At 68.0% G+C, this 14,075-nt stretch overlaps 2 protein-coding genes across 9 annotated transcripts; both read left to right on the top strand.

Moving 5' to 3' along the window:
• The first annotated feature begins 275 nt into the window (after nucleotides 1-275).
• HCN3 (hyperpolarization activated cyclic nucleotide gated potassium channel 3) lies at nucleotides 276-7,829 on the top strand. Its single transcript, XM_068922311.1, has 8 exons — nucleotides 276-636; nucleotides 2,269-2,698; nucleotides 2,915-3,076; nucleotides 3,329-3,547; nucleotides 3,875-4,021; nucleotides 4,110-4,350; nucleotides 4,932-5,096; nucleotides 5,451-7,829. Exons 1-8 carry the CDS (start codon nucleotides 302-304, stop codon nucleotides 6,593-6,595), a joined length of 2,844 nt encoding a protein of 947 aa, XP_068778412.1. The 5' UTR covers nucleotides 276-301; the 3' UTR covers nucleotides 6,596-7,829.
• A 2,429-nt stretch (nucleotides 7,830-10,258) lies between these two features.
• Nucleotides 10,259-13,896, top strand: FDPS (farnesyl diphosphate synthase). 8 transcript variants are annotated; one of them, XM_068922402.1, is made up of 10 exons: nucleotides 10,259-10,356; nucleotides 11,340-11,479; nucleotides 11,569-11,709; nucleotides 11,790-11,870; nucleotides 11,954-12,076; nucleotides 12,317-12,405; nucleotides 12,679-12,751; nucleotides 12,913-12,990; nucleotides 13,067-13,201; nucleotides 13,470-13,896. In XM_068922402.1, exons 2-10 carry the CDS (start codon nucleotides 11,348-11,350, stop codon nucleotides 13,668-13,670), a joined length of 1,053 nt encoding a protein of 350 aa, XP_068778503.1. In that variant the 5' UTR covers nucleotides 10,259-10,356; nucleotides 11,340-11,347; the 3' UTR covers nucleotides 13,671-13,896. The 8 variants fall into 8 exon arrangements, with proteins under 8 accessions (XP_068778503.1, XP_068778508.1, XP_068778505.1 ...); XM_068922407.1 differs by having other exon boundaries at nucleotides 10,275-10,356; nucleotides 11,411-11,479; XM_068922404.1 differs by having other exon boundaries at nucleotides 10,356-10,399.
• The last annotated feature ends 179 nt before the right edge of the window (nucleotides 13,897-14,075 follow it).

Below are 14,075 nucleotides of genomic sequence, written 5' to 3'. Positions count from 1 at the left end.
GCACGCACGCACGCGCACGCACGCACGCACGCAGGGGGTGCGTCACGCGCCGAGCCCCGCCCCTCCTCCCTCCGCCGCGGTGGGCGGGGCTAGCGGGGGCGCGGTGCCGGCGGGCGCCCCGCCGCCTCCCTCCCCCCTCCCCCCTCCCGCCGCCGCCGCCGCCGCCGCCGCCGCCGCCGCCGCCGCGCGCAACAGGCGGGCGCCGCGCGGACCGAGCGCCGCCGCGCGCCGGGGCATGTGCGGCGGGCGGCGGGCGGGCGGGCAAGGGCGTTTGAAGGGAACGTGAAGCGGCGGCGGCGGTATGGCCGCGGAACCGGGCCGGGAGCCGCGCCTGAAGCCGCCCGTGCTGGACGGGGAGGCGGCGGGGCCGCCGGCCGGGGCGGCGGAGGCCATCGTGGTGGCGGAGGGCGAGGAGGCGGGCGCGGCGGCGGCGGCGGCGGCGGCGGCGGCGGCGGGGGGCGGCGGCGGCGGCGGGGGGGGGGCCGCGTTCGTGCGGCGGCAGCTGGGGGCCCTGCTGCAGCCCGCCGTGAACAAGTTCTCGCTGCGCATGTTCGGCAGCCACAAGGCGGTGGAGATCGAGCAGCGGCGAGTCCAGTCGGCCGGTTTCTGGATCATCCACCCTTACAGCGACTTCAGGTGGGACCGCCGGAGGCACCGGGAGCGCCGGCCCCGCCGCCCCCCCCGACGGTCCCCGCCGCCCCCCGGCTCCCCCCGCCGCCCCCCGGCTCCCCTCGCCGCCCCCCGACGGTCCCCGGCTCCCCCCGGCTCTCCCCGCCGCCCCCCGGCTCCCCTCGCCGCCCCCCGACGGTCCCCGGCTCCCCCCGGCTCCCCCCGACGGCCCCGCGCCCGGCGCTGTCCCCGGTGCTGAGCGCAGCCCCGGCGCCGCCCGAGCAACCGGGCCCGTTTCAACCGTGTCCCCCGGGACGGCGGGAGAAGCAACCGGGTTGGGTCGTGCGGGAGGAGAGGGCCGTCGTGGGGGGGGGAGGAGGAAAGAGGAAGGTGGGGGGGGATGGTGGCCCGGTGCACCGGGCACCGGCCCCGACGGCTCGGGCCGGCGGCGGGCGCTGAAGGTGACACGGGGACGCACCGGCCGGATGACGCCGGCGTTGGTGGCCGCGCTGCGGGGACGCGCGCAGGCCACGGCGGGCAGGGTGGTGTCCCCCCCCCCTCCCCCCAAAACGCCACCCCCGGGGCGCAGCGTGACGCGGAGCAAAGGACGGCGACGGCCCTCGAGCGCTCCAGCCTCCGTCTGCACCGGGAGATGACGGCCGCCGGCTCCCGGCCGCTCGGCCCGGCGGACGGCAGGACGCCGGAGGCCTTGGCTCCGCCGGCCTCGCGCCCGGCCGGCGTCTTCCCGCCCGCGTTAACTGCAGCGAGCCTGGTCGCCTCCGCTCCCTCGTCCCGGCCCCGCTCCCCGCCGAGCTCCTGCGGCCTCTCCTCCTCCCCGGCCTCGCCCGCCGCCGTGACTTCTCCTCCTCCGTCGCCTTCCCGGCCCTGCCGCCGCGCGGCCCCGCAGCTCGCCCTGGCCCCCACCCCAGCCCCCCGCCTCTGCGCCCTCTTTTCCGGGTGCCCGCAGAGAGTCGAGCAAGCGGGCGTCCCCCCCCCCCCACCACCCAGTGGGACGGAGGAGGTGGTGGTCCTGCAGGCCCAGGGCACGCGGGACCCCCGGGGCCGGGCAGCCAGCGGCCCGTGTCCCAAGCGCTGACGCCCCATCCCGGCTCCTGCCTGGCCCCGCCGAGCTCCCCCCCCCCGGGCCCGAGCCCCTCTGCCGCCCCGCGGCTTGGCACTCAGCTTGCATAAGCAGCGAAGCTTATCCTAAATCCCCCTAAGCCAGCCCGGGTGGTGCCGGGGAGGCAGCTGCTGGCAGGGAGCGCTGGGGAGCAAAGCCCCTGACTTTCCCCCAGCCCCCCCTGACTTTCCCGCAGGGCAATGCCCGTGTGCAGGCATCGTTGTGCCGGAAGAAGAAGGAGGCGTGATAGCCGAGCTCCTCGTCCCATCCCCGAGAGCTCCTTAAGCGACAGGTTCCCCTGCCCGCGGGGTGACGGTGCTCCCGCGGACCCCTGTCCCCTGCTCCAGATGTGCCGTGGATCCAGTGCAGAGTAGCTCCTCTTTGCACGCACGTGCTCCTTGTCTCCCAAGCCAAGCACGAGGGTCTCCTGGCAGCATGTGGGTCTCAAACTTTGGTCCGGGGTTCGCTTTCTAACTGGCTGTTTCCTTTCTCTCCCTGCTTCTCCTGGCCCTGCTCCCTGCCTGGTCCCTCCCTGGCAGGTTTTACTGGGACCTCATCATGCTGCTCCTCATGGTGGGGAATTTGATCATCCTGCCTGTGGGCATCACCTTCTTCAAGGATGAGAACACCCCTCCCTGGATCGTTTTCAACGTGCTTTCGGACACTTTCTTCCTGGCTGACCTGGTGCTGAACTTCCGGACCGGCATCGTGGTGGAGGACAACACGGAAATCATCCTTGACCCTCACACCATCAAAATGAAGTACCTGAAGAGCTGGTTCCTGGTCGACTTCATCTCCTCCATCCCCGTTGACTATATCTTCCTCATTGTTGACCTGGAGACCCAGGTGGACTCAGATGTCTACAAGACAGCCCGAGCCTTGCGCATTGTCCGCTTCACCAAGATCCTCAGCCTGCTGCGCTTGCTGCGCCTCTCACGCCTCATCCGTTACATCCACCAGTGGGAGGAGGTGAGGCGCTCAGGAAAGATCTGGAGGCTCTCCAGGGATCTAAGGCCCCTGCTCAGGGTCTAGAGGGAGCCAGGGATCCCCAGCTGTGCGATGCAGCTGGCTGGAGCAGGGGAATCTCGGAGGGCTTTAGTGGGGAAGAAGACTTTTTCAGCCCCTCTCCTCCCACTGCTGCCATGCGAGGTGCTCTCTGTAGCTCTGCTCCTGCCTTGTCCCCAGATCTTCCATATGACATACGACCTGGCCAGCGCGGTGGTGAGGATCTTCAACCTCATCGGCATGATGCTGCTGCTGTGCCACTGGGACGGCTGCCTCCAGTTTCTGGTGCCCATGCTGCAAGACTTCCCCGAGGACTGCTGGGTCTCCATCAACCGCATGGTGGTGAGTCCCAGGGGCCCTGGAGCTGTTGTCCCCAGCAGGGACATCAGAAGGGACTTTTGGCCCTGCCTGCCTGTGGGTAGGACCAAGGGGCTTGGGCAGGCACAATGATTGCCCTTGGGTGTCGTCTGCGGCAGATACGTTTTGGCCCCCTGGGGCTCTGGGATGCCCTGGCTCGGGGGTGGTGACCAGGGGGTCCAGTCCGGCAGCTCCGTCCACCAGCCTCCGCCAGGGCCGCTCTTCCCTCCTCTCCAGAACGACTCCTGGGGAAAACAGTACTCGCACGCCCTGTTCAAGGCCATGAGCCACATGCTGTGCATCGGCTACGGCCAGCAGGCGCCCGAGGGAATGACCGACGTCTGGCTCACGATGCTGAGCATGATCGTGGGGGCCACCTGCTACGCCATGTTCATCGGCCACGCCACCGCCCTCATCCAGTCGCTGGACTCATCGCGGCGCCAGTATCAGGAGAAGGTCAGTGGGTGGTGTGGAGAGCGCCCGAGTGCTGGGAGGAGATGTCCTGGGGTGCTGGGCCCAGCTCCGAGCAGGCTGTGCTGCCCCACGGGCTCCTGCCCCATCTATGCTGTGGGATCTGGGTGGGTGGGGTGGGCTCCTGGTGGGGTAGAGATGCCCCATTCGTGCTGTTTGGGCTTGTCCTGGGTGAGGTGGCGAGGCCCCAGCCTCTGTCCCGGGGCCCTCCACACCGGCAGCGCCTGCTCCTCCCGCCCCGGAGCCCAGCAGCGCTGGCCGCCCGCGCGGCTCCTTCCAACCAGCCCCGCGTGGCTCTGTCCCGTCCCGCAGTACAAGCAAGTGGAGCAGTACATGTCATTCCACAAGCTGCCTGGGGACACGCGCCAGCGGATCCACGAGTACTACGAGCACCGCTACCAGGGCAAGATGTTTGACGAGGAGAACATCCTGGGGGAGCTCAGCGAGCCACTCAAGGAGGTACAGGCAGGCGCCCCGGCACTGGGGGCCCGCGCTTGCGGAGGGCGGGCTAGGCGATGTCTCTGCTCACCTGCTCCTCGCCCCGCAGGAGATCATCAACTTCAACTGCCGCAACCTGGTGGCCAACATGCCCCTGTTCGCCAACGCAGACCCCAACTTTGTGACAGCCATGCTGACCAAGCTGCGCTTTGAGGTCTTCCAACCCGGGGACTTCATCATCCGCGAGGGCACCGTGGGCAAAAAGATGTACTTCATCCAGCACGGGGTGGTCAGCATCCTTACCAAGGGCAACAAGGAGACAAAGCTGTCCGATGGCTCCTACTTTGGGGGTGAGGCTGGGCTGGTGGCCCGGAAAGCGGAGGGGAGAGAGAGCTGCTGGTGGCAGAAGCCGGGGGATCCCTGGCGGGAGCCCGGGAACACAGCGTGGCCCTTCTTGCCCAGCGCTGGAGGCTTGGCACCTCCTCGCACCCGGGTGCCTGGGGCTCAGCAGGCCACCACCGGGCTGGTGCAGCAGGCTGAATCGGAGGGGTCAGGCTCAGCGCCCTGACTCCCACCGGCCTGGGCAGAGGGGGCGTCCGCCCCACCAGTGTCTGGCCCTCCAGGAGGGGTGGTTAGAGCAGAACATCAGAGCCAAGTTTGCAGGCTCCGAGCGCAGGTTTGGGAGAGAAACGGGCCGTGCGGTTGCAAGCCTAGGAACATCTCCATGGCCGGAGAGGGCTGTGCTTGGCGCAGGGCACGACCACGACCGCCCGGACCCCCTCCGGAGCCGTGCTCTGCCCTATGCCACGTGTGGGAACGCTGGGCGGTCCTGTCCCGCCGGCAGCCGAGGGAGGCCACCCCTCCTGGGCAAGGCTGTTGGGAAGGGGCCGACGGCTCCGCAGCCCTGATGCCCGAATCCGTCTCCCTGCAGAAATCTGCCTGCTGACGCGGGGCCGGCGGACGGCCAGCGTGCGGGCTGACACCTACTGCCGCCTCTACTCCCTGTCGGTGGACAATTTCAACGAGGTGCTGGAGGAGTATCCCATGATGCGCAGGGCCTTCGAGACGGTGGCCATGGACCGGCTGGACCGCATAGGTGAGGAGCGGCCCCGGGCTGTCCCCCTCACCCCCGGATTTGCGCTGCCACTGCCTGTCCTCACCCTCCTTCGCCTGCTGGGGACAAGCAGGACCAGGGCCAGAGTCCCCAGGCTGGAGCCCTGCAGCCACGTGGCGGCGGGCAGGGGCGAGCCTGCTGTTCGTCGAGGCTGGGACGCCCCGCTTCTGCCGCAGCTTCTCCCACCGCCCCTGAGCCCTGATCCCCCCAGGGGCCTTACTTCCCTTGGGTAAACCTCGGGTTTTGCTGTCCCGTCCCTGCCGTCACCCCACGCTCCGCGGCATCCCCGAGAGCTGGTGCTCCCTGGGTCAGTGACGCTGCGGCCTCTCCCCCCAGGGAAGAAGAACTCCATCCTGCTCCGCAAGCGAGCCGAGCACAGCGCCGGGCCCATGAACAACGAGATGATCCAGCAGATCGTGAAGCACGACCAGGACGTGGCCCACAACATCCAGGACCTGCAGCAGATGACGATGGGCCGGGAGCTGAGCGGCAAGCCGGTGATCTGGGAGCCGCTGGTGCACGCGCCCCTGCAGACGGCCGCTGCCACCACCAACGTGGCCATTGCCTTGACTCACCAACACAGCCTGCAGGCCCACATCTTCCTGCCGCCCTCCTCCATCTCCAGCCCGCTCTCGCCCGAGGCCACGCTGCTGCCCAAGCAGGTGCGCCGGTCCCAGCCCAGCCTGGGGGGCTCCCGGCCCTCCTCCGTCAGCTCCGCCTCGGGGCCGCAGTCCCACCTGCAGACGCCAGCGGCCGGCTCACCTTCCTCCCCGATGCTCCAGTCTCAGGCGCCCCTGGAAAGCGGGGCCCCGAAGGCGAGCCACGGGGCGCAGCCCGTGCCGCGCGCGGCGCCCAAGGGGGAGCCGCCGCCGCCGGCCAGGCAGCCCCCGGCAGGCTCCCAGCCCCAGCTCTCCAAGTCCCGGGGCGCTTCGGTTTCCACCTCGCTGCTGCAGCAAGCGGCGGGGGCTCCGTCGCCCGGCTCGGAGCCAGCGCTGCCTGCGGGGAGAACGCTCCACTACAGCCTGTCCCGGGCCACCGGCTCCCACATCTCTCTTCTGATGCAGCCGCAGCAGCTGGTGAAGCACAGGAGCATCCAGGGCCTGCCGGTGGGGCGGCTCACCCAGGACGTCCGGCTCCTCTCGGCCTCCCAGCCCTCCTTGCCCAATAAAGTTTCCCAGCAAGCGGACGGGAGCTCCTTGCAGCAGGGCAGGAAATCGGCGGGGAACCTGGCCCGCCGCTCCTCTCCCTCGGTAGCTGGACTCCTCGCCAAGCCGTGCCCGGGGGGCCCCGGCCAGCCCGCGCACCCGCAGCAGATGCCTTCAGCATCCTCGGCTCAAGCCAGCCGCTCGGCGGCGGGAGCAGCCGGCCCGCAGTCGCCCGTGGCTGCTCCCCGGCCACCGGCGCCTCCCTCCCGCAAGGGCTCCGTGGCCTTCAGCCCGGAGCTGGAAACGGGGAAGCCCAAGCTCCCGTCCAACATGTGAGCGGCACCCGTGGGTGGACGGGAGGGAGCCGGGAGAGGCCGACGCACCCCGGGAAGGCCCCGGCCCCGGCTGCGTCCGAGGGGAGACGAGGTGAGCAGCCGGGTGCGGGGCCGGGGGCACGGCCGGGATGGGGCCGGGGGAGCCCCGGGAAGGGCACGGCAGGAGGAGCCGGAGGGACCCGAGCCAGGCACCCGGCGCTGCTCCCGGCGCCGTCCCGAGCGCCCCGGCGTGACGAGTGCCAAGCGGCCGGGTCCGGGGCCGAACGCGCGGCCCCGCCGAAACTCACTGCCAGCCCCAGGCGCTGCCGGCCCCCTGGCGCGGGGGGCAACCCGGCGGCGGCCCCGGCTCCCCCTGCCCGGCGCTGCCACCCCATTTCTGGGCCGCCGGGGCGGGGGAATGCCACGGCGGCGAGCCGAGAGCACTGCAAGGGGACCCCCAAACCCGGACGGCCTCCCCTCGCCCCTCCGGGCGGGCAGAGGGGTCCGGCGGCCGACCGGAGCCAGTAGTTCGCGATATGTGTGTGTGTGTGTGTGCGCGCGCGCGCGTGTGAGTCGTGGCTCTGCCAAGCAGCTGAGCTCTGCTTACGGTGTTGCTTTGGGCCCAAACGCGTCCCCCGAGTCCGGTTAGAGTAGCGTGTCCCCCCCCCCATCCCGACCCGCCGCGCTAGCATCTCCGCTCCCCGAGCCGGGAGCCGCCTCCGCCGGGGCTCGGCGGCGCGGCGGGCGAAGGGCCCCGTTCCTGCCGCGCTTCTTGACGTGAAATCGTTCCGTTCTCCCCGCTGGCGTGTTTTTTTTTTTTTGTCCCCCCCCCCAGTTTTGGGACGTCGGGACCGGTGCGCGCCGCGGGGCTCGGCGCTCACGGTGGGAATCCCGCGAGCGCGTCCGTCGGAGGGAACGTCCAGCGCTGCCTTTTTTTTTCTCTCCCCCCCCCCCCCAACCATGGACTCGACCCCCCCCTCGCCCTCCCCTCCCGTCCCGTCCCCGCGGCTCCTCCGGAAGGGGCTCGCAGCCGGAGCGCGCGGTCCGCCGCTCCCGGGCCGGGCTCCGCGCGCGCCTCCGGGGCGGGAGCGGGCGCCAGGCCAGTCCCCGAAGACCATGGTCCTCCACTCCCGCGCTCACGGCCGTCGATGTACAGAGCTTGTAGTTTTCATATCGCAGAGAATTTAAAAGCGTTTTTTTATTTTTTGGTCGTTGTACATAATGGATTTAAATAATAAAGAGCGATTCCGAGCTGGTCTGGGGGAGCCTGCTTGCGCGCGGCCGGCGCCTGCCAACGGGACGGGATGGGACAGGACGGGATGGGACAGGACGGCGTGGAGACACATCCCCATCACCCCTTCCCCTCCGATTCCTGCTTTCCCCCAGCCCCAGGAGCGCCGGGGGGTACCGGGGGGGCATCCTGGGCTGCATCTCCCGGGAGCACAGCACCAACCGGTCCCTTCCCATCCTCCCCCCACGCCTTTGGCCCTGGGGAGATTAACGTTTAATCTTCAGCCATTTTCCCCTTCCATTTCCCTCCAGTTTATTAACCTGGGGGGGGGGAGGGTGATACAACCTGATTGCAGAACAGACTTGAGGCATTAAATAGATTAAATGAAGGTCACGCCGTGCTGGACGGGCCGGGGTGCTCGAGCCGCTGCAGCCGGGGGGGGGTTGCAGAGCGCAGATCCCGCTGCGGGGCCTGGGGTCCATCCGCGCTCCTGCTCCGCTGCTCTCCCACATCCACGGGATGCTCGGGGCCACCCCACCGCCGGCGGGAATTAGGCTCCTTGACACATGAGGAGATCAGAGCTCATTAGCGGTTTCTCCTTAATTTGATTATTTCAGATTACACAGCAGCCAGCCTGATTAGAGCGGGTGTCCCCCAGCATCCTGCCCCAGCGTCCTGCCCGCCAGCGGGGCTGCACCAGCAGCTCCTGGGCCTGCAGCCACCGAGCACCCGGCGCAGCGACCAGAAGGGAAAAGAGCCATTTTCTTGGGAATATAATTCCAGCCCGTATGTCTCGTGCCCGTCCAGGGACACGATTCACCCCCCCATCTGCAGGCTGAGTCGCTTGGGCCACGTGGCAGGAGCGCCGTGCCGGAGCAGCGGCAGGGCCGTGCCCGTCCCCAGCGCGGGAATGCTGTCCGGCCCGGAGCATCCCATGGGGCAGCCCCATCCCGCAGCCCCGGCTGGCAGGGGATTAGGAGGCAGCGAGGCAGAGATTGATTAAACTAGGGTTAGCGGCGATTAAGGGATTACGGCGGCTCAGCCGGAGATTGCCAATCAGCGGCGTGGAGGAGAGTGGCAGGTTTGGGAGCGCGGCGGTGCTCAGCTCCTGGGCCCCGCGGTGTCCGGCGCGGGATGGGCACGAACCTCAGCACCGAAGCGGTTCAAGCAGATGTTTGTCACTGCCTTAATGACCGCCGGGACCGGGCACGTGCCACTGCCCCACTCGCGGGCGGCGCAGCCTGTGCTTCGCCCTGCCTGGAGCAGGGCCAGACCCTCCGACGGGCTGGGCAGCCTTTGCAGCCCTTCTCGCCTCCCTCTGCTGCGCCGGGGACACCGATCGGCATCTCCAGCCTCTAGGGACCGATCCCGAGCCCTCGGCGCGGCGGAGAGGGGGGCTGCACCCAGCACTGCACCCCGCGCCCGCATCCTGCGCCCCGCACTTGTACCCTGCTCCGTTCCCCTGCACCCCGCGCTGCTCCCAGCTGCACCCTGCAGCAGCCCACACTGCATCCCACACCTCACGCTTGCACCGCACCCCACGCCTTCACCCCACACCTGTACCCTGCACTGCACCCCACACCTGCACCTCGCATTGTACACCTGCACCCTGCACCCCACACCTGCATCCCACACCTGCACCCCACGCTCTACACCTGCCACCTGCACCCCACACCTGCACCCCACACCTGCACCCCACACTGTACACCTGCCCCCCCACTCCTACACCCCACACCTGCACCCCGCATTGCACACCTGCCCCCTGCACCCCACACTGTACACCTGCCCCCCCACTCCTACACCCCACACCTGCACCCCACACCTGCACCCCACACTGTACACCTGCCCCCCCACTCCTACACCCCACACCTACACCCCGCATTGCACACCTGCCCCCTGCACCCCACACTGTACACCTGCCCCCCCACTCCTACACCCCACACCTGCACCCCGCATTGCACACCTGCCCCCTGCACCCCACACTGTACACCTGCCCCCCCACTCCTACACCCCACACCTGCACCCCGCATTGCACACCTGCCCCCTGCACCCCACACTGTACACCTGCCCCCCCACTCCTACACCCCACACCTGCACCCCGCATTGCACACCTGCCCCCTGCACCCCACACTGTACACCTGCACGCTGCACCCCGCACCGCACCTGCAACTCCTCCCCGGGGCGGTGCCGGAGCCACGCGCGCTCCCGCCGGGCACTCGCCCCATTTCTCCCTCTCCACCTATCAGAAGGCGGATTCCCACCCCCCTCGCCCTCTTATTGGCCCAGCCCTCTTGGGCCCATTCACATACGATGGAGCGGGCCAATGAGGACGGGCGCCAGCGGCGGCCGGCCGTCGGGTCCGCCCCAGCCGCGCGGGGCACGCCGGGACTCGTAGTCCGTCAGCGGCGCCGCGCCCGAGGGGGCCTGGCGGCTGCGAACTACGCGCCCCGGCGTGCCCCGCGCCGGGCGCCGGGCGGGGAGGCCTGCGTGGCCGTGCCTGGGGCCTGCGGGGGAGGGGGGGGGAAGAGGGGCGGGCCCGGGCGGTGGAGCAGGTGAGGGGCCGGGGCCGGGGCCGGGACCGGGATCGGGATCGGGGTCAGCGGGCTGGCGGGAGGCCGGGATCGGGGTCAGGGTCAGGGTCGGGACCGGGATCGAGATCAGGGTCGGGGGCTTGGCGGGAGGCTGGGATCGGGATTGGGATTGGGGGGCTGGTGGGGGACTGGGGCTGGGGTCGGGGGGCTGGCGGGGGGCCGGGATTGGGATTGGGGGGCTGGCGAGGGGCTGGGATCGGGATTGGGGGGGCTGGCGAGGGGCCGGGATTGGGATTGGGGGGCTGGCGAGGGGCTGGGATCGGGATTGGGGGGGCTGGCGAGGGGCCGGGATTGGGATTGGGGGGCTGGCAGGGGATCGGGATTGGGGGGGCTGGCGAGGGGCCGGGATCGGGATTGGGGGGCTGGGGCTGGGATCGGGATTGGGGGGGCTGGCGAGGGGCCGGGATCGGGATTGGGGAGCTGGTGGGGGGCTGGGGCCGGGATCGGGATTGGGGGGCTGGCAGGGGATCGGGATTGGGATTGGCGGGCAGTCGAGGGGCTGGGGCTGGGATCGGGATTGGGGGGCTGGCAGGGGATCGGGATTGGGATTGGGATTGGGGGGCAGTCGAGGGGCTGGGGCTGGGATCAGGGTCGGGGGGCTGGCGGGGGGCTGGGGACAGGATCGGGAGGCTGGGATCAGGATTGGGATTGGGGCAGCTGAGGCTGGGATCGGGATTGGGGTTGAGGGGCGGGGGCCGGGATTGGGGTCAGGGAGCTGGTGGGGGGGCCGAGATTGGGATTGGGGGTCTGGCGGGGGGCTAGGGCTGGGATCAGGGTTGGGGGGCTGGCAGGAAGCCGGGGCCGGAATCGGGATTGGGGGGCTGGCAGGGGGCTGGGGCTGATGCCGGGATCAGGGGCCTAGTGGCAGGATGCCAAGGCCGAGGTCGGGGTCGGGGGGCCGGCGGGAGGCTGGTGCCGGGGTCTAGCGGCGCTCTCCCTTGCAGGTGCAGCGATGAGCGGGGCCGGGACGGCAGCGGCGAGCGACCGCGCATCCTTCATGGGCTTCTTCCCCCAGATCGTGCGCGACCTGACGGAGGAGCTGGGGCACCCGGAGGTGGGTGACGCCATAGCGCGCCTCAAGGAGGTGAGTGGGGGGCCGGGGCCGGCCGGGGGGAGGAGGGGGGCGCCAGGGCAGGCGGGGGGGCCGAGGCCTAGCGACCCCTCTCCCCGCAGGTGCTGGAGTACAACGTGCTGGGCGGGAAGAACAACCGTGGGCTGACGGTGGTGGCGACCTTCTGCGAGCTGGCGGGCCCCGAGCAGCGCGACGCCGAGAGCCTCCGCTGCGCCCTGGCCGTGGGCTGGTGTGTGGAGCTGGTAAGAGCCGAGGGCTGGCGGGGGCTGGCGGGGGCTGGGGGTGTCCAGCCCCGTCGCCCTCCTGACTGAGCCTCCCGCAGTTCCAGGCCTTTTTCCTAGTGGCCGACGACATCATGGACTCATCGCTCACCCGCCGGGGGCAGCTTTGCTGGTACAAGAAGGTGAGGCGGCAGCGTGGCGGGGCCGTGGGGAGGGCCGCAGGGCTGGGCTTGCTGTGCGACCTGTTCCTGCCCTCCTGTTGCAGGAGGGGATTGGTTTGGATGCTGTCAACGACGCCTTCCTCTTGGAGTCATCCGTCTACAGGCTACTGAAGAAGTACTGCGGGGGGCGACCCTACTACCTGCACCTGCTGGAGCTTTTCTTGCAGGTGGGACAGGCTCCTATATCCTCCCTCCCAGAGACTTGCCTTTGCCTGCCTGGATCTAGTCCACTCCTAGTTATTTGAGCGGGTTTGAAGCTCTACTCTGCCCTTAAGCTCTAGGGCAGCTTGCCAAAAATGCTCCATTTCTTCAGACTTGGAGAGGAGCCTGAGCGGAGGCTGGGGTTTGGGATTTCCAGGATGCTCTTGGGAGTCAGGAGGATAAATCCAAAAGTCTTTCCTCCCCAGACTGTCTACCAGACTGAGCTTGGGCAGGCCCTGGACCTCATCACTGCCCCTGTTTCCCAGGTGGATTTGAATTGCTTCAGTGAGGAGAGGTGAGGGTACTGAAGGGGCAGGGAGGTACAAGCCCAGATTTGGCTAACGTGGCTACGGCTGCAGCCCCTTCCAGAAGAGGCTGCATAGAGGGGATAATTTGTCTGCTGGAATTCTGCTGTCATCTACCTGACTTTGGGGAAACAAGCCTTGCTCTCCCTGTCACAACTGAGAGCTGGTTTGGAGGGGGAGACTTCTTGCTTTCTGATGGCCCTTATCTGCCATGGAAGGAGGAGGCCTGGGCTTTGTTACTGAGTGTGGTTCCTCTACCACAGGTATAAGGCAATCGTTAAGTACAAGACTGCGTTCTACTCCTTCTACCTCCCAGTGGCTGCTGCCATGTACATGGTGAGTTTTATGAATGTAGGCAGCCTTGGAGGAGAAAGGGGCGGCCTAAATTATCCGTATGAGGCTGTCTAGGTGGGTAGGTGGTTTGGGAGACTGGAGAAGGAGGGATGGAAGACGGATACAGGATACAGGAAGGCTTAATTCCTTCTTCCCTGTTTTAGACTGGTATTGACAGTGAAGAGGAACATGCCAATGCCAAAGCAATCTTGCTGGAGATGGGTGAATACTTCCAGGTCCAGGTAGGAGGTACCTCCCTGTCCCTCATTCCATGTGAGATGCTTTTTGCGGCTCTAAAGTTCTTCCATCTGCGCATAGGATGATTACTTGGACTGTTTTGGGGATCCAGAGTTGACAGGGAAGGTTGGCACCGATATCCAGGACAAGAAGTGCAGCTGGCTGGTGGTGGAGTGTCTGCGTCGGGTCACACCAGAGCAGAGGCAGATCCTGGAGGTAATGCCACCAGGTTTACCAAAAAGGGGCTCCCTTCCTCAGAACGTGGTGTAGAGGGGATACAGTACTGTATCCTAATGGACATTTGAAAAGCCTTGCACAACCCGGAGTAGATGAACCGTGGGGGCGGGAGAAGGATCAATTGATTTGGGTAGCATAAAGTAGCGGAGAGAAGAGGCGATTCCTGCCACATTTAGCTGAACCAGCAGCTACTGCAGTAGCCCTAAGCTAGACTTCAACTTTGCTTTTTGTTCTGCTCTCTTCTCAGGAGAACTATGGTTGTAAAGAGCCAGAGAAGGTGGCTAAGGTGAAGGAGCTCTATGAGACTTTGGGCATGAGGGCTGTTTTTCAGGAATATGAGGAGAAGAGCTACCAGCATCTACAAGAGCTGATCAAGAAGCACGCGAAGCGGCTCCCCAAGGAGATCTTTCTTGGCCTAGCTCAGAAGATTTACAAGCGGCAGAAGTGATGGGGCGAGCGGGCTCTTATCACACTTAAGACAAATGAGCTTTCTCGTCCTTCGCTAAGAAGGCCTTTTGGTTTTTAGTAAACGTGCACTGCAGTCCCTGTCTCTGCCCTGCGTGCATCGGCTCCCGGGGGCTGGGGTGAGCCGGGAAGCGCGCGAGCCCCGGCCGGGGGGGTGCAGCAGACGCGCTGCTGCTAGAGTGTCTATCAATAAAGATAATTTATTGGAAGCGCTGCCTGGTGCAGGAGGGGGAGCTGCTGGGGCCGGGGGGGGGAGCGGGGCGCTGCCCGGCGGGGGGGCCCCGGGAGGGAGGTGTGCGGGGGGGGAGCCCGGGGGGGATGTGTGCGGGGGGGGGGGCCCCGGGCGCTGCCCGGCGGAGGAAGGGGCGGGCGCACCGGGCGGGCCCGG

Source organism: Struthio camelus, chromosome 30 (genome assembly GCF_040807025.1).
Source record: "Struthio camelus isolate bStrCam1 chromosome 30, bStrCam1.hap1, whole genome shotgun sequence".
Classification (NCBI taxonomy): domain Eukaryota; kingdom Metazoa; phylum Chordata; class Aves; order Struthioniformes; family Struthionidae; genus Struthio; species Struthio camelus.
The sequence above is the reverse complement of the archived record's forward strand: the minus strand, read 5'-3'. Positions and strand labels throughout refer to the sequence as shown.

Excerpts from the sequence above, each read along its gene's own strand:
- HCN3 (XM_068922311.1), top strand. The coding sequence starts at position 302 with ATGGCCGCGGAACCGGGCCGGGAGCCGCGCCTGAAGCCGCCCGTGCTG. Across the intron at positions 3,548-3,874 it reads GGCGCCAGTATCAGGAGAAG|TACAAGCAAGTGGAGCAGTA; the intron begins GTCAGTGGGTGG and ends CCCGTCCCGCAG. Across the intron at positions 5,097-5,450 it reads GGACCGGCTGGACCGCATAG|GGAAGAAGAACTCCATCCTG; the intron begins GTGAGGAGCGGC and ends CTCTCCCCCCAG.
- FDPS (XM_068922402.1), top strand. The coding sequence starts at position 11,348 with ATGAGCGGGGCCGGGACGGCAGCGGCGAGCGACCGCGCATCCTTCATG. Across the intron at positions 11,480-11,568 it reads CCATAGCGCGCCTCAAGGAG|GTGCTGGAGTACAACGTGCT; the intron begins GTGAGTGGGGGG and ends CTCTCCCCGCAG. Across the intron at positions 12,077-12,316 it reads TGCTGGAGCTTTTCTTGCAG|ACTGTCTACCAGACTGAGCT; the intron begins GTGGGACAGGCT and ends TTTCCTCCCCAG.